The sequence below is a fragment of the Habropoda laboriosa genome, unplaced genomic scaffold, assembly GCF_001263275.1.
Source record: "Habropoda laboriosa isolate 0110345459 unplaced genomic scaffold, ASM126327v1 scaffold87, whole genome shotgun sequence".
NCBI lineage: Eukaryota > Metazoa > Arthropoda > Insecta > Hymenoptera > Apidae > Habropoda > Habropoda laboriosa.
In genome coordinates, this window is record NW_017100209.1 from 713232 (window position 1) to 732472 (window position 19241).

At 36.5% G+C, this 19241-nt stretch overlaps 1 protein-coding gene across 1 annotated transcript in view; it reads left to right on the forward strand.

Moving 5' to 3' along the window:
• LOC108570764 (monocarboxylate transporter 10-like) overlaps positions 1 to 19241 on the forward strand; it is an 87816-nt gene that overhangs the window by 50762 nt on the left and 17813 nt on the right. The window contains exons 5-6 of the mRNA XM_017932669.1: positions 7100 to 7268; positions 9842 to 10006. Coding sequence (XP_017788158.1) covers positions 7100 to 7268; positions 9842 to 10006 — 334 coding nt within the window. The remainder of the gene's footprint in view (positions 1 to 7099; positions 7269 to 9841; positions 10007 to 19241) is intronic.

The window sequence follows — 19241 nt, forward strand, 5'->3', positions numbered from 1 at the left end:
GAGCAGTGAGGAAAAGTCGAGGGTCGCGAAAGAAAGTTGAAGGGATAGAGAGACTTTCCCAACTCCGGGTGACTCGTGGAAAGGGTTTAATGAGTGCATTCAGAACACTGCTGTGCCGTGTCCTCTGCCACTCTTGTTCCGTTTATTTAATACGATGCGCCTTATACGAGTTTTCAAAAGCTCCTCTCTCTCTTTTTCATGGTAACAAAGCGTCCGCTCAGGATTTCGACTCGTAAATCATCTGAAATCTTGCCGTGCAGCCTTCACTGTTACACTTCCTCTCGTCACATTTCTCTCCTTCATCTTCGAAATGGAACTCGATTCGCGGAACCTGAGCACAAGGCGATCCTCCGGTTCCGTGAAATTCGATTACAGGGCTACCTTGGATTCCACGGAATTCAATTTCCCTCCCTGGGCAATTTTGTCCTTTTTAAACTTTGCCGTTACCATTTTTACTGTTCCCTCGTTTAGACGTTTAATTCACTTGGTAATTGGAATTATTGCTGGGCGATTGTAATAGAGCTTCTTCTTTCTTTGGTTCTCTACCTTTCGGGGGTTGACAGTGTTCGAGTCACTTTTTTGCAGCGGATTTTAAACTTGGAGATTGGGATAATTATGTTTATTAATTTCTTTCCAAATTTTAAATTTTTGGAACGTTAGATTTACAATTTTTACACTTCGCTGCCTTCATTCTCCCATAATTGATTATTAATTTAGATTAATCTTAAATTAAATTATGGGAGAATGAAGGCGGTGAAGTGTAAAAAATTTTTCCAGATTTCCTTATCTATAAGAGATATTCCTTATCTTCAATCTATAAGAGATTCAAACTATAATTTCCTCCTCCTTCCAATTTTTTCCACTGTTTGCAACATTTCTAAGCTTCGCCGTTACCACGATTTTCCCAGTTCTCCAACTGCAATCAAATCAATTCACCGCAATTACAGAATTAACCGCGTTTCTCCCCAGGATCCTTTAAACTTTCAATCTTCAAAAGGCCAGAGCTATTACGACCTCTTCTTTCGACTTTTTCTACACGGTTTATGGCATTTATAAAGTCGTGCCATCGGCGTGGAACTTTCCTTTTCCAATTGCTCCGCTCATTCTCCTTTGCCATTCGAACCGGAAGCCGCGAGGAACTCGAGATCAGCAGGTAGCGGAGTTATGAGGGAACGGCGACTTTTTAATAGAAAAGTTCGCGCAAGGGACAGCGGGGAAGAGGACACGAGGGCAATCTTATCGGAATTATCGCCGTGATATTTCACGTTTCCATTCGCTATATGGCCCCCCTTCGTTGACCAAACTTTTCTTCCCTTTCTTGGCCGAGCTTTAATACGAAGAATGAGAGACGATCCGGCTCGTTGATCCGATTGAACATTCTACGGGCGCCTCTTAACTGCCGTAATCGCACTAAATACTAACCGTTGTATAGCTGAAGCATGTTCTTAGGTATTTTATTGCTACGGCGAAGAAAGGAACATTCTTGGTTAATTCTGTAATTTCACGAGGAGAACCTCGAGGAAGCTTAAGGAATGTAATCAGGTGCAATTATGTTTCCATTGAGTTAGGGAGTTTGGAACTTTGGTCGAATTTTCTGTGCCATTCTGGAGGAAGCTAGTTAGGTGTAGTTATTTTTAGATTATTTCAACGAATTTCGAATTTTTGGTAGGGTTTTTGCATCATTTTAATATCATTCTTAAAGTGTCATAAGTCCTCCTTTTTTAGATTTATTCTGTGTAAGAGAATATCAAATTTTTATTGGGATTTTTGCATCATTTCACAAATCCTCTTCTTTTTAGTGAATTTAAAGAAGTTTCAAATATTTTTATTATCATAAAATATAACACGAAAAATAAATTTTTCTATACTCCAAGAATTTCATATTTATCTACCAATCGTCGCGTTTGTAATTTATCAGATCAATTTTCGTTCGAGCGCTGAAATACGTCTCACCTTGTAACCAAAGGGTTGAGCCTGCTAAAAAAATCTTCCTCCAGTTTCTTAAGACACACTGTACAGTTTTCGAAGACTGTTCGATTATCGACAGACGATTCCCGTTCGAAGGGGTTGCCAGGGCCGAAGTTTAAGAAACGACGACGTTTCGAGTCGCGTAAAGTTGGCATGAAGGAGGGACCGGAAGCGTGGTTATGGCCGGTCCTTCCTGAATCGTCAGCGAACGAGCGTATCTCGCGAGCCAAAACCGGGAAATCGATGGTGCACGTGGCTTGCCTTTCAATAATTTACGATTCGCTCACCTTGCGCTCTACCGGCCACGTAAATTGAAGATTTCATTAACGGGAATTCCGGCCGCGCTGATAAAACTTTCGCTTGATAAAACTTTTCGATTCGGGAACAACGACACGGGGATCCGCTTGCAATAATTCGTTTCGAACGATTCTCGACGAAAACACTGTAATATCGCGCCTATTGCCGATTTTCAACCGAGCGCCGAGTCGTAATTTCAGTACCTTTTGTGATTGATAATTTCCTACATTTTAGGACGTAATAACGAGCAGTGATTTTGAAAGGTGTTCTTTGGAGACTTTAGTCTGCTTTATCGTTGGTTCTATCACTTGATCTTTGAAGATAGTTGGAAAATAATAGTGTATCGTTAAAAATTGGAAGGTAGAAATTGTAATTTCGAAGAGCTTAATTTTTTTTTAAATATTGAGTGAAGATGAAATTTGAATACTTTTGGAAGTTAATGTGTCCAAATTTGATTTTTGTAAATTATACGGATATTTTTGCAGTGGTAAAATATGAAGGAAGTGTGCTCGAATCAGTGTCAATTTTTATATTTGAAAAAATTAGGGAAATGTAAGAATTTTAACGCGAAGAATAGAAGAATTTTCCTTTATATCAAAAAATTAACGCGAAGAATACAAGAAATTTCTTTCCTATTAAAAAATTAACGCCGAGAATATAAGAAATTTCGTTCGTATTTAGAAATAAACCGGAGGAATATAAGAAATTTCATTCGTATTGAGAAATTAACGGGAGGAATTCCACTAGAATTTGAAAAGCCTCGAGCTGTCCATTGAATTTTTAAATTAAACGTCGCCGCACTTTATCGTGCTTCGACCCGGTTTTCATCGCGAAACGTCTAATCTCGAGATTTTAATCAACCCGCGCTAGGGGAAAGGAGGATTGGTCACGTACACCGAGTTTCCCTCCGCTTAGCCCCATGAATAGGGCTGTCGAAACTGTTGCGACAACATTTTTCAGAAAATCGACCGGTTAATAGAGCGGAAAACAGCGAAGCGTGCTTATCGAATTCAAACACATCGATTGAAGTTCACCAGAGTGGTTTAACTGTTCGATGAAAAGTAATATGCAAATGAATTTCAATTCAAGTGGAGTTTCGTCGAAAATACAACGGTGAAACAAACGAAGCTTTTTCAAATGCATCTCCGAGACGTGTGTTCGATCAAAATGTATGAAATTCATTTTCTGGACATCGCGATTTCGTGAAATTCCCCGGAGAATTACAATTATAAGCAGCAACCCCCTTTCTTAAATTATCTATAGAAATTAATGTAATTTTAATTTTCGTGAATTTTAAGATCGAAGTTCATCAGAGAGACTTAATTGCTCGATGAAAAGTGATATGCAAATTTCAGTTGATCGAAAATACACGGTGAAACAAACGAAGCTTTTCGAATTCGATCAGAAGTGTGAAATTCATTTTTTCAATTTCCTGGAAAATTATAATTACAGTCAGCGATACTTCTGTTTGTTTTTTCATTTTCGACCATTTCAATTTACGTGAATTTTAATTTACCCGCTGATAATTGATTTCAATTTACGTCGGATCCAGTTTGAAGTTGTAATTATGCGTGTCGGAAGTGAAACTTTTCTTGCCCCGTTGAAATAACAATTAAGGCGTTGTAGACACGTGCAAATCCGAGGACACATCTGGCTAGAGCCGGATTACAGGATTTCAGGTTGGTTTCGTGGAAATTAAGGACACGTAGAACGTGTCCCGCCGTTATGTGCCCACCTACATCACCTAAAAATACATAATTCAGCAAGTTATTCGGGAATCTGGCCCTCATCTGTGCTCGCAATCTCTTCTAAGGAGATTCCTTTACAGTGGCTTACTAATTTCCACTAGCTTAAGGTCTCCGTGAATTCGGCTAATGTCTAGAAATTCTGCTTAATTTTATGCACAAAGATATTTACGATGGATCCTCGATATTTCCTTCGTATTTATCGTTCTATTCTTCGCATCTGTTGAAACAATGAAGTTTAGTTTATGGAATCGATTTATTCGACTAGGAAATCTAGCAGTATTTCGTGTATGAATTATTTAATTTTAGGTTAAATTTCGGTTAAATTTCCTTTGAAAATGAGGGAAATTTAAGTCGTCCTCGTCAAATTCGGTTAAAATCTGAAAAAGGGTCACGAAATTTTGAACAAAATTTCAAACTAAAAAAAAATGTAAAAACTCGGGAATTTCTGAAAACTGCAATTTTGCAGTTTTATTAATAATAATATACTGCACATTTGAGTTACATTTGCTAAATTAAAAAGGCTTCAATTTCAATAATTCACAGTACTTTTCACATTCCACGTTAAACTCTCGAAAAACTTGAAATCAGGTTAAAAAGATTTCTGTACCCGAAAAACATCGCAATCTGCTATTATTAATTAGCAAATCGTTTAAAGCCTCGTTGTATTTTATCCCATACTTTCGCCGTAATTCATCAAATAACGGAGAACGATAATTTCACGCGCGCGTGATCCAAAATGGTGGGAACAAAGGCCGGGGACGTGGGACGCTCATTAACTTTCCAACTGCATCGGTGCCGGTCGCTTATCGGCGTTATCAAGCCCGGGCCAATATCTCACGGCCTAACTAGAAATCGATGAGACACGTCGCGGCCTCTGCGCCGTTTAATACCGGCGAAAATTATTGTCCAAGTTACGCCTGGCCTCGTACTCTCCCAGCGCCCATCGCTGAAAGAAAAATGGCGGAACGTGGGACCTCTAAGAGGAACAAAAGGGAGCACGTTCCACCCGCTCGATGAATAATGCAAAACTCTTGTTCCTCCTGAGCTTCTGCTCCTCCTTTGCCTGCAACATCCGCTCGAACATCTTGGAATTTTGGATTTTTCTCTTCGATAAAGGGCGAAACAGAGGATCGAAGTGGTCTTGATAGAATAAACTTTCACGTGGGAAGTTTCAGGTGAAAAGTGGTTGACGAAGGTGATACTTTTTTCAATATGAAATTCGGGCTAAAGGAATTCTTCTTTCTTTCCTTCAAGATTCTTTTCTTAAAGATGTGATTGCAGAGTTGAATTTTTGTAGAAGTATTTTGGAAGGATTTTACAAAAGATTTTTCAATTGTGAGTGATGTTTACGTTATGATAAATCTCTGGAATTTTGTTACATCGGGTATCTCGTAATCACCCAAGATTTTCCAAGGTTTCTGTAGTTCCTTTTTTTATTTCTTTATTTTTTTAAGGTCAAATTTTTGTGGAATTATTCCGGTGGGATTTTTTCCTTCGAAAGGACTGTTACGTTAAGACGAATCTCAGGAAATCTGCAATTACCTAAAAATAAAGGAAATAAAGACACTTGGATCGAAACGAAAAATTGAAGAGCCACCGAGCGAGTGGCACTTGGACCCAAAACAAACTTTCTCTGTAACACAATTCTCAGGCCGATAATCACTCGCAAAGATGATCGCGAAACGTCGTCCTGGGCACAAGAGTCGCCTAATTGCGTCCTCGAGTTTAACGCGATCTCGATCTCGTCTATGAGCGGCGCATTCAGCCGCCGTTCGCCATAATACTCAACGTTACTTCCTATTTTACGGTTAATTAGGAGGACCAGCGGCGGCCAATTCGAGTAATTAAACGTGGTCCAGGGTTGCTTGCGTTACGCTTTTCTAATTAGTTTGCCCGATGAAAAGGCCGCGACGAGAGAGAGAGCAGAGAGGTGGAGATTCTTTTTCATTATTTCGCGCGACGTCCATTCAGCTTGGAAATTCATAGAGAAAGAGAGAGAGAGGAGAGCTCGTGGCAGGACAACGTTTGGAATTTTATTGTTCGATGCTTCCACTTCTCCATCCTTCGTCGCGCAAAATGGCAGAAGCTACTTTTGGAAATTTCGACTAATTTGATTTTCCATCGTCAATAATGCGCCCGCCAGTCGGCGATTCCTGAATCGTTATTGTGCCTAATTAAAGATTCGTAGAAGTTTGCCGGTGAGAATGATATTTCGAGTGAATAGTGAAATTTTGATGCAACGTGAATTTTTTGCTTTTTAAAGAGAATTGAATTTGTGGTATAATTATGTGCCGCGGAAGATCGTGTTAATTTAATATTCTTTTGTTTATGGTCTCTTCTTGGGCTTCTTTTGTTACTCGAATTTACTTATAGGAGAGTCTTTGCACATTTTCTGGCTCTTTAAGAGATAGCATTCTGTAAGAAAGCTTATCTGATGAGTTCTGTAGGTAAAGGCCAGATGGAACGAAGGAACACGATTTTCTTCTATTCGCGAGCAGCAGAAACGCTTCCGTTTCTTCTCTCTGCTCGAATATAACAAAGCATAATGGACGAAACATTACATCTTATTTCTGAACGTAGAAGAAACGAGTATGTACGTATGTAATACTTATTCAAGTGCAAGAAGTTTAATATGTTTGATAAATATCTGTATAGAACAAAGTCTTTGCGATTAAAAAATTCCCAAAAAGATAAAGAAAAGTTCCTCACCGTGAGGAAGCTCAGAATCACAATTCCACGTAATTAAAAATTCCCAAAAAGGAAAACAGAAGTTCCTCACTGTGAGAATGTTCAAAAAACAATCCCTTGCGATTAAAAAATTCCCAAAAAGAATAACAAAAGTACCTCACTGTGAGAAAGTTCAAAAGGCAGTTCCTCGTGGTTAAAAAAATTCGCGAAAAGGAGAAAAAGAAGTTGCCCACTGTGAGAGAGCTTAACTGAATTCTCACGTGGAAACAGTTGAAAGGGAGCAACGGCTCCGTACAAGGAAATACTCGTTCTTTCCGGTGAAACACTCAAGGGAGAAAGATTCCAAAGAGCAATCGTCGTGTTTGGCAGCAGAAGTAACCATCGAATTAACGTTTCAGTGTGGGTGGGCGCCTTGAGCACTGCGGTTTCCCGTGGATCGGCACCATTGGTCGTGGGCGCGTGTCGCCGGGGAAGTACAAGGCTTACGGCTGTGATCGGCGGTCTCGTGCTGGCATTGGCGTCTCTCTTCACCTCGTTCGCCGCGGAGCTGCACCAGGTTCTCCTTAGGTGAGTAAGAAACCTCTCTGTCTCGATAATTCATCCTGACAATTCGTCTCCGAGAGAATTGTATCTTTCCTTACTTCACAAATTGCATTTAACTTCTTGCTTTGTAATTGTGAAATTGGAATTAGGCTTTGTTTATGTCTTTTCATTTTTATTTAAATCTAACGAAAGGTAGAGCAGTTTCGGAAAATATTATTTGGTGCCTTTTTTATTTCAAAAATTTCACTTCTGCTTAACCCTTTGCTTTGTGATAGTAAAATTTATGGTATTTATTTAAATACCAAAATTTCTAATGAAAGAAAGATTGTAGTCAGAGAATTTAGTATCCTTTTTACTTCAAAATTGCACTTCTACTTAACCCTTTGCCTTGTAACATTAAAATTGGAATTAGACATTATTTAAGTTTTTCACAGTTAACACTTATCATCTACCAAGTCCTATTCTTTTAATTCGAAAGTTAGACTTCTCGTCCATCAGAACAAGAACCAAGTCAGTTCTGAAAATTGCGAAAGTTACTTTTGTTACTCTTAATTCTACCAAATTCGCCACCCTTCTTCCTCATCTTAAGACTCAAAGGATAATCAGGAAAAATGACAATGATCCCTTCTTCCTGCGTAGCTTCCTGCGAATTTTCCAAGATCCTGCGCCTCGCTTGTTTAATTAAAAACTTTCCACCGGTTTAATTCTGAAAAAAAAAAATTAATTCGCGGATCCCGTTTCCCATTTGCCTCCACCCTCCGCAGCCTCGTCCCTTCGCTTCAACTTTTAAACGGCCCGCGATCCCCACGACTCCTTGAACTTCCGGCGGGAGAGAAGCTTCCGCTCTCGCCAAAGGATTAATAATTCGCCTGGAACGCAACAAGCGCCCGTTTTAAGTCGCTTAAAATGCACAACGGCGTGCCGCTTTTCCGGTAACTCCTGCGAGCACTTCCAAACCGCGTTTTCATCGTAATGATCGAGCTTTTCTACAATTGGTCGAATCCTCGAGAATTTTGTTCCCGAGTCGAGAGAGCAACTATCGAGACGGTGCAAAAGTTTGTCCACCTTTTTATTCTTTTGGTTTTTCAGTTAGAATTTTTATTCGAGACGAAAATTCTGTATTGAATCTGTTCAAAGTTGGACGAAGTTGATGTAGTGTCTGTAAGAGGTTGAATAATTAGATGAAAAAAGGTTTGTGTGAAATTACATCACGAAGTATCCAGGTAAACAAACAAGTTTCGCGCGGTTCTGCCTTTTTCGTTACCTGATACTTTATTAAAATGTGGGAGATTGAGACTTTCTTAGTCTGTGTATAAAATTTTAGAGTTTTTTTCTGTGGGATGTCACAGTTTTCTTGCTTTTTTTAGGAAGTACTGTGAAAAATTGAAGTTTCATTATTTAGTGTGTATTTTATAGCTGTAAATTGAAGAAATTTCACTTTCAAAATGATTGTACGACGAATTAAGAGACTATACGATGCTGTTCGTTTGTCTGGAATATAAAAATCGAGGAGAATTCGAATGGAGTCTCGCAGGATCTGAAAAATGACGGGAAACGGGCGAGAATAGGAGAGAATGGACCTGTGGATCCCTTGAGATACGGCCCTTCGATGGCCGAATCGAAGGCGATCAGTCTTCGTTGAAAGCCTCGCTCCTGAATTCTGTATAAGGAAAAAACGAATTACCAGAGATTGGTCCAAAATATATACGTGACAAATAGCCTAAATTAATGCAAAAAATGCAGAAAACTTCCTGCAAGAACTGTTATAAATTATACCAAAAAATTTCATCTATCCTTTGTAACTTATCTAGAATTTTGCAACGATTCATAATTTATAATAATTTCCCCAATTGCAAGAACGTCGCGAAATAATTTCTAAATTATACCAAAAATATTATCTATCCTTCGTAATTTATTTAATCTAGAATTTTGCGATGATTAAACATTTTTCAAGTAATTCCTCCAATTCCAAGGGATCCACTTCTTGTAGTTCCTTTCACAGTTCAAAATTCTCAAATATCTCCTAAAACCCTAGCTAATACCTTTTTAAATTACACCAAAAAATATTAACCACCTTTTGTAACATATTCAATCCAGAATGTTGCAAAGATTCTTAATTTCCCCAATTCCAAGGGATCCAAATTTCGCTCAGCTTTCGTATTCCCTTCAGGAAGCTACTCTTAATACCACAGACTCGCTTCTCATTCAAAATTCCCAGATATCTCCTGAAACCGTAACCTCCGCTGTTATCCTCTTCGCCACTTCAGAAAATCCGGAAAAAACGATCGTTCTCCACTTCGTAGCGCATTTTCCCCGCGCATAAACGACGTCTACGTCCCCGTGAATCTCTTACATCGAGTAAGCAAGCTCGTTCGCCGATTTCTCGGCGAAACAAGCTGCAGTCGTAAATCCGTAAGTCGCTCGAAACTTCACCTGTGATTCGCGTATCTCGCGTAAGCCCTGTCGAAAACGTGTCCCTCCTCTCCGCGTCTCTCCCCGCGCCACCGTCTGGTTTAGAATCGTCAAGCCGTTTTCCATGGCGGTACAGTAACCAGGTCTGTGAACTGAAACGATTCCATCTTTGCAAAATGCAACAGCTACGGCGTGGTGCTGGGCACCGGAGCTGGCCTCGTGAGAGAAACTGCCGGCCTGGTGCTGGGCCATTACTTCAGAAAACGGCGAGAGTTCGTCGAGATGGTCGTGCAAGCCGGCGCTGGGGTGGGCATAGTGCTCTTCAGCGTCTTCTACAGCGAGGCTGTCGGGTAAGTTATCGGTTGTGTTCGTGCTGACGGGAGTAGTGTTCTCTGAACACCGATTTGGTTAATATTTCTGTGTGGTTTTCGGTGGGAACACTGATACTTGGTGATGATTTTTGAAAGAGGTCAGAACGAGGAATGGTTGAGTTGTTAATTCAAGTCGATAAGAAGTTTAAAGTGACTTGGAAGTGATTGATCGTAAGGTAGACGTGAGTTGTTTTCTGGTTAAAAATGTTTGACATTTGGTGATGATTTTTTGGGAACTTTTGAAGTTCAATTATCAATTGCAATTTGATAGTGAGTTAAAAGTGAGATGTGAAAAATAATGGTTCGTAAGTTATCAATTGTGAAATGGATGTAGTTTTGCGTGTGCTTTGGCTAAATGATAATTTTTGAGGGATTATTTATTTTTGTAAAATAAAGAGAACCCATAATGGAGGATTTGTTGCAATAGAGTAATTTACAATTGCAGTGAATTGCAGATTTGAAAGTTAAAATCTGTAAATTTTGAGGTACATTGTAACAGTAATGTGTAATCATTAATTGGATAGTAACCTAATTACGCTTATAGACAGGCGAGTAGAATGGACTCTGTCATCACGGAGAAGTGCAATAGATACATACATACCTGACTAGACAAGCAGAACAGGTGTTTGGTATACAGAGCTAGTTGAATACATAGTACAGTAAATTCTCTACAAGAGTCAGTAAGTTTGGATTCTACAAGTGACAGTATAGATGGTCCTACGCCTAGGTCTGCGTCATTGCTGCGCCCATCAGTCAAGCGTGTAACGCTACACCAGTCGGTTTCCTTTACGAGATTACACGGCTCAACAAATCATAATAGAAAAATATAATTTCTTTAACTTTACTTTTTTTTCATCTGGAATTTTTTTTAACATGTTGGTGAGATTTTCCTGATGAAAATGATATCAAACACGATATAATTTGAACAACATTTACTTATTAACACGTTCACTGTCACGCCAGATTTACAGGTTGCTGCCAGGCGGCCACAAGAAAATACATTTTAAGCATTGGATTGTAGTATTATGCTTTATAATTTTTTTTTTTTCAATTGCAAATAATGTCTAGCTAGCTATGACGTTCAAAATTTTTAGTTGACAACATTTATTTTATTTTAATTATTCTAAACATTTGAGGCACTCCAATCACTGATGACCACCAAGGCCATATCGAGGAAACAATCTAATGTTAATACTTATTTACCTCCACGTAAAAAAAAAAAAAAAAAATGTAGGGTCGATTCCACAAGTGTCAGTAAAATGTAGGGTCGATTCCACAAGTGTCAGTACAATGTTGGGTCGATAGCAGCAGAAAAGCTGCTAAACAATTAGAATTAAATGTAACGATAGAAATTATTGCAATAATGCGTAATGCAATTGAAAAATTTTAATCTACGACCACAGGTCAACCTGATTTCTAATCCTTACGAACTTTAAATTCAGTCTAAACTGAGAAAATATATAATACAATTTATTTCACGGTATTTCAACAAATAAACGTTCAATAAATATTTAATTCGTATAAAAACAATTATTTAACGTAATAATTTTACCTTCACTATGGCTATTTTTAATCTACGACCACAGGTCAACCTGATTTCTAATCCTTACGAACTTTAAATTCAGTCTAAACTGAGAAAATATATAATACAATTTATTTCACGGCATTGCAACAAATAAACGTTGAATAAATATTTAATTCGTACAAAAACAATTATTTAACGTAATAATTTCACCTTCACTATGGCTATTTTAAATTTACGACCAAGGGTCAACCTGATTCCTAATCCTTACGAACTTTAAATTCAGTCTAAACTGAGAAAATATATAATACAATTTATTTCACGGTATTGCAACAAACAAACGTTGAATAGATTCTTAATTCGTATAGAAACATTTATTTAAAATAATAATTTCACCTTCACTATGGCTATTTTAAATTTACGACCAAGGGTCAACCTGATTTTTAATCCTCCGAACTTGATTTCACAACGAGAAAGTAATAAGATCGTTGAAACGTACTTATTTGTCAAAGAAACTTGCAAAAATGTATAAATAATAATATGTAATGTTTTAACAAATTTTTGGAAGTATAAATTAATAATAAAATTGTGAAAATTAATAAATTATACGTTATTATAACATTAATAGAATTATGACTAAACCGAAGTTCGAAGTCGAGTATTTAAAGTCTGATATTACGTGCCTAGCGAGTGCCGGTAATTGTTAAAATTTGTTTAATAATTAGTAATAGAAATTCTAATTGATTCTAATGTATACAAGTGTTACAAGAAGGCTGAGTGTGTACAGGGTGGACATAGACTAGCTAGTAGCCCCCGACCACTCTATTCACATCTCAGAACCTTCAGGTCAAAATACGCCGCGAAGTGTCTAGGGCCCAGTATAAAGGGTAAATGATTTCGCGGGACATCGGCGGGTCCTTATATACCTGCGGTACCCTCTCCCCAAAGTCATTAGCAAAATCGTCCGTTAGGTCAGGCGGGAAATTTTCGCGGGAGATTTTCGCGGGAGATTTCCGATATCGTAACACGGTATAATTTATCAATTTTCACAATTTTGTTATAAATTTATACTTCCGACAATTTGTTATAACATTGCATATAACAATTTATACGTTTTTACAATATTCTTCAATGGAAACATAGGTTTTAGCGTTCTCGTTACTTACTCGTGGTTAAATTAATTTCGTAGGGATTAAAAATCAGGTTGACCTGTGGTCGTCGATTAAAAATAGCCATAGTACAGCTAAAATTATCGTGTTAAATAATTCTTTTCCTACGAATCAAAAATGTATTCAACGTTTGTTTGTTATAATATCGTGAAATGAATTATATTACACATTTTCTCTATTCACACTGAATTTAAAGATTATAACGATTAAAAATCAAGTTGACCTGTGGTCATTTATCAAGAATAATCATAATAAAGCTGAAATTATTGTGTTAAATAATTTTTTTAATACGAATTAGGAATTTATTCAACGTTTGCTTGTTACTACTTGTTACAGTATACTGTCTCGCAATGTAAATTTAAGTAAATTAGGTTGAACTGCACAGAAAATGCACAGAACTGCACAAATAATTCATTTCACGATATTATAACAAACAAACGTTGAATACATTTTTGATTCGTGTAAAAAGAATTATTTAACACGATAAATTTAGCTGTACTATGGTTATTTTTAATCTACGACCACAGGTCAACCTGATTTTTAATCCCTACGAAATTAATTTAACCACGAGTAAGTAACGAGAACGCTAAAACCTATGTTTCCATTGAAGAATATTGTAAAAACGTATAAATTGTTATGTGCAATGTTATAACAAACTGTCAAAAGTATAAATTTTTAACTAAATTGTGAAAATTGATAAATTATACCGTGTTACGATATCGGAAATCTCCCGCGAAAATCTCCCGCGAAAATTTCCCGCCTGACCTAACCGACGATTTTGCTAATGACTTTGGGGAGAGGGTACCGCAGGTATATAAGGACCCGCCGATGTCCCGCGAAATCATTTACCCTTTATACTGGGCCCTAGACACTTCGCGGCGTATTTTGACCTGAAGGTTCTGAGATGTGAATAGAGTGGTCGGGGGCTACTAGCTAGTCTATGTCCACCCTGTACACACTCAGCCTTCTTGTAACACTTGTATACATTAGAATCAATTATAATTTCTATTACTAATTATTAAACAATTTTTAACAATTACCGGCACTCGCTAGGCACGTAATATCAGACTTTAAATACTCAACTTCGAACTTCGGTTTAGTCATAATTCTATTAATGTTATAATAACGTATAATTTATTAATTTTCACAATTTTATTATTAATTTATACTTCCAAAAATTTGTTAAAACATTACATATTATTATTTATACATTTTTGCAAGTTTCTTTGACAAATAAGTACGTTTCAACGATCTTATTACTTTCTCGTTGTGAAATCAAGTTCGGAGGATTAAAAATCAGGTTGACCCTTGGTCGTAAATTTAAAATACCCATAGTGAAGGTGAAATTATTATTTTAAATAAATGTGTCTATACGAATTAAGAATCTATTCAACGTTTATTTGTTGCAATACCGTGAAATAAATTGTATTATATATTTTCTCAGTTTAGACTGAATTTAAAGTTCGTAAGGATTAGAAATCAGGTTGACCTGTGGTCGTAGATTAAAAATAGCCATAGTGAAGGTAAAATTATTACGTTAAATAATTGTTTTTATACGAATTAAATATTGATTCAACGTTTATTTGTTGCAATACCGTGAAATAAATTGTATTATATATTTTCTCAGTTTAGACTGAATTTAAAGTTCGTAAGGATTAGAAATCAGGTTGACCCTTGGTCGTAAATTTAAAATAGCCATAGTGAAGGTAAAATTATTACGTTAAATAATTGTTTTTATACGAATTAAATATTGATTCAACGTTTATTTGTTGCAATACCGTGAAATAAATTGTATTATATATTTTTTCTGTTTACACTAAATTTAAAGTTCTGTTTACATGTTATAACAATTAGAATGTAGACGTTTTGCCGTTTCACGGTTTTTCCTCTGTTAATTATGTGTTTATAAATCATTTCAAACTAAAGCAGCACCATGCCCACCCTTAATTAAACCGTCTCAGTAGTTTACCGTAATTAATAATCTATTTTCGGAATTTATACGAGAATTTTTGAATTTTAGTAAATACTAGAGTCAGTGCATCGCGTATTGAAATAATAGCTTATACAGATAATCTTTTGAAATTACTCTTAATTAGGGAAAATCTTGAATCTTGTATGGAAGATGAAGATTTTCAGGAAATATTTATTTTTCAACAATGAATTTTTGTTTTATCGATTAATAACGTACGAAATGATTTTTGGAAAATTTTCTTCGTTTGAACGTTCGTTTAAGGTTCGACTATGATTATCAAATCTCTCGAAACACCGTAGAATGTTCAATTTTAAAAGTAACTTCTTCAATTTTTGGATAATCTGGGTAACGTGTTAGTGTTGACGATACACTTTCGAGTATAGACGTTAAAGTTCATAGAGTGGTCGGGGGCTACTAGCTAGCCTATGTCCACCCTGTACACACTCAGCCTTCTTGTAACACTTGTATACATTAGAATCAATTAGAATTTCAATACAATAGACTGAATAACAATTCATTTTAACTAATACCTATTAGAAATTTTCCTTTTAAAACAAATATAAATCATTTTACCAATTACTGGTACTTGCTAGACATTTAATATCAGACTTTAAATATTCTCCTTTCGGTTCTTTTAAATACAATCAAATAATTTCTTCAATTATCGATACTGACTTGGAATACTCCGCTTCGAATAAAATATTTCGAAATTATTTTGAAGGTTTAGGGAAATAAACATTTGAATTTTAGTCATCGTTGTTCTTCAGACTTGTCGAATAGGATATTGAAATGACTTTGAGAGGTTGCCTTTTCGTTACTTTTCTTCCAGCAATTGAAATTAATTTGAAATTTTTCATATATTTTCTCTGATATTGAATTTATTTTATGACTATTTCATATCTAACGAAACTAATAAACTCCTATCTTATCGCGTAAATAAAACGCTAAATAAATAATGTCGATTCTTGCAAAATTAAAATATCAAATTTACAAATTCATAACTTTTTTTCATAAAGTTAATAAATTAATTTTGCACCAAATTTAATATTCCACTGTCCAACAATATAAATTTCTTCCTATTATACTTTCAAATTAATATTATATTCTCAGATAACCACCAAAATCCTGAACGCTAAATTTTCTCACCTCGAAATTTATAGCTACTCGATAAATTTCGACAAAGAGGAGTAGACAAACTCCATCCATTTTTCGCCGTTTCGAAGGACCGAATAAAAGCTGCCCGAACTTCACAAACATGATAGAAACACAATTATTATCCCATTAACCGTCTCCGCTTTGATCTTCTTGCTCGAACACTCGTTCCATAAGCGAACGAAACAAATCCTGTCGCTAGATATCAGATCTCTCGTTCGTGCGAGCAGCTCGATCGCTTTATCGACAAGGAATTTGCCTTTTTTTGTACGTGCACGGTAAACGATTATTCTTTTTTCCCCCGATCCAGGTTGCATGGAAGCGACGTGCAAGGGAAACGAAGATCACACAGTGTGTGTCCGTTTAAGTATCGACAAGAGAGTCGACGATGTAAATTGCTGCGAATCAAATTTTTCCTCGAAAGATCGTTGGAAGCTTCTAGTTTTCCGATGAACGCAGAAACGAAGGACAGATTTCACGTGAAATAATTGGACGTCCATTTTTCTCTCGATGCTCGTTCCCTCTTCCTTTATTTTCTATCGACCTACAGAACGGTTTGTTTGTCGTTCCTCTACGCTCTCTCGATCGAAACGTCGATAAATTTCCACGTGAAACGACCACGTAACATGTGTTCTAATTTTTTAAGCTCGTTCGAGGATCTCGTCCAACCTGGTATTTATTCGATACGTCAAAAATCAGGAAAATTTACCTGAAACTCGATTTTCTCTCGTTGATTAATCGAGAAGAGAAAGTTTACAAAATTTCTTCTATGCTTAAATTCTTCTGAATTATTTTTGAGAAACTTTATATTTTTGAAAATTTTCAAATATCGTATTTAATAAAAATATAGATTTTATATTTAAAAAAAAAATTTATTTTATAGTTTTCTTACAAATTAAATTGAATTTATTATGCGAACGAGGAGAATTGATCAGCACTGTGTAATGTTTGATGAAATGGAAATTGTCGACCGCAAGTGGAAAAGCACGCTTAATCCGAGAAAAGCCAAGGATGAGAAGTTCCTTGGTAGGAGGAAGGAATTACTTTTGCCGGTGTTCTTAATTGCGTTAATGGATCGATCACACTTTCCGGCCGAATATTAAGCGGCGATGACGAACAGAGAAACGGCCTGTCCGGAATGCTTTTAATTAAACGAACGATGGATGAGGGAGAGGTCGTAAATTCGATGGAGACAGTGCTCATAATTAAATCTCGAGCAGGACGACAGCGGGAAAACGTCAGAGTTGGGAACGCTCGAATCTGGTTACGAGGTAACTTCATTTCGAAGGGTTTGCTTTGATGTGAAACGCGCTCTACTTGTCGTTTCCCCTCGCTGCTTCATTTTTTCCACTGTAAATAGTTCTACGTGCTTCTTTTCTTTCAACTTTCCTTGTTTCAAAAAAGTGGAGAAAGTGATAGGGTTGTTCTAAACCTAATTGATCGTTCGAATGATTCGAGTTTTTTCTTCTTAATTTAAACTTCGTACGATTCTCGTTAAGTTGCAATTTTTAGGCCAGTTTGAGTAACTTAACATCGTTGAAATTATATCGATACGAATTCTTGGAAATATTCTTTAGTAATTTTTTATTTCATTTTCGAAGCACGAATTTGATGATTGAAAATGGATTTTCTATGTTATTGAAATTACTGAAAAATTACTTAAACTTCTTTGTAAACATTGATATTATTCGTATAATATTTACAATAAGTATCTCGACGTGATGGAAAAATTCTTTCACAGTAATATGAAAAGCATTTCCTAAAACATAGAATAGAGATAGCTACTCCTTTCACGGTAATACCGGAAATATCCCCATTTCAGGAAATTCTTTTCTCTCGTATCCATCTGAAATTTCAATGAAACGGGGAGAGAGAGAGAGAGTATAGCTGACGTTTCAATTCAAAGAAACGAGGTTCGAATTTTATTCAACAACAATTTCAGTTAGATAAAATTGCGAGATAACCTACTATCGATATCTGTCAGAAATGCATCCCGTGTTTATTAATTGGAAATTGTACGATCAAAGAGGAGAGAGAGAGTGGGTGAATCAGGCAAATGACTTGTTGCATCGTTAAGATAGCCTAATCGTCAGAGATCAGATTGTATTCCTCGCCATTTGCCAGCAAACTAATGCTTTTCCCGACCTCGAGACAGGTGATCCATGGTTTACCGCGAATCCACTGCATTGCAGGTGCGATACGCGGGATCTCGGAACTTCTTCCGGCGAAAATAATCGAGATGCAAACTCGATCCACCGAAGTTACTCAATTCTGCTACGTGACACGCTAACTGCAAACAGTGGCGATTCGATGACGATGATACCTTCTCAATTTTACTCTCCCGTGTGTGAATCATTTCTTCCGAGAAATCAAGGAACAATTAATTTTTAATACTTGAAATTTTGTCGGAAATATCATTTCTCCGAATTTTGTAAAATTAGCTCTAAATTAAAATTTCACTTATTTAGAATAAATTCTGAATTAAAGTTTAACTTATTTAAAATAAACGCGAAATTGCAATTAAAAATCTAAAATTAAGTCTTAGAACTCTTCAAAACCCTTTCTCTCTCAAATTTCACCAAAAGTAAGATAATAGTCAATTTTTTCTTATGAACGAGTAAAAATTTAGCAAGCGTGTAAGCGTGTGAAACGTAGATCTTCGTTCTTGTCGAACGTTCGAACCTATAACGAGAAATAAAATTCGTTGCTAACGATGCAATTCCGTCAGCTACGCAATTCCCTAAATATTCTGACAACGTGGCGGAGGCGAATTCGTTCAATTAGCGGCAAGCAGAGGGCTACCTACGAACGATACAATTTCATTTCCTCCAATTTCCTAAACAGAGGACGAACGAACGTCCGCGCTCAGTTAGCGAGCTACCTCGTAACGATCGAGTTCCATCTCTAATTTCGTAATTCGCCCTGTTCCAGTTTTGTTCAGTCCGCCGTATATTTCGTTTCGCGATCATTTTCAATTGCTTCCTGGTAAAACTATAGTTCACGAGCTGTTCTCGCTCATCTCCGACATGAATCATCTTTCGGTATCATTTCTCAAGGTGCGTAGAAATTTTTCTTTTATCTTTCCAGAAATTTCAGTTTCTCGTTGTAAATACAACTCACAAAGTAAGGTCCCTTAAGTTAGCACGTAAACTAACAGAAAACCATTTGAGTTTGGAAAATTAATAAGAAATTAGTGAAAGTTCTGACATTACAAAACTCCCCAAGTAGCTCGAATACTTTAATACTGAACTTAGGAAAAATATGCTTCTCTGGAATAATTCGTTAGTACGTTAGTACGTTAAAAATCTTCTACAAATTCCTTCGTTTTCACGGTAACATGCAAAACACGCTTTTTCCACTTGGTTTCTCCTAAAAGACACGTTTCTTTCAACGAATCCC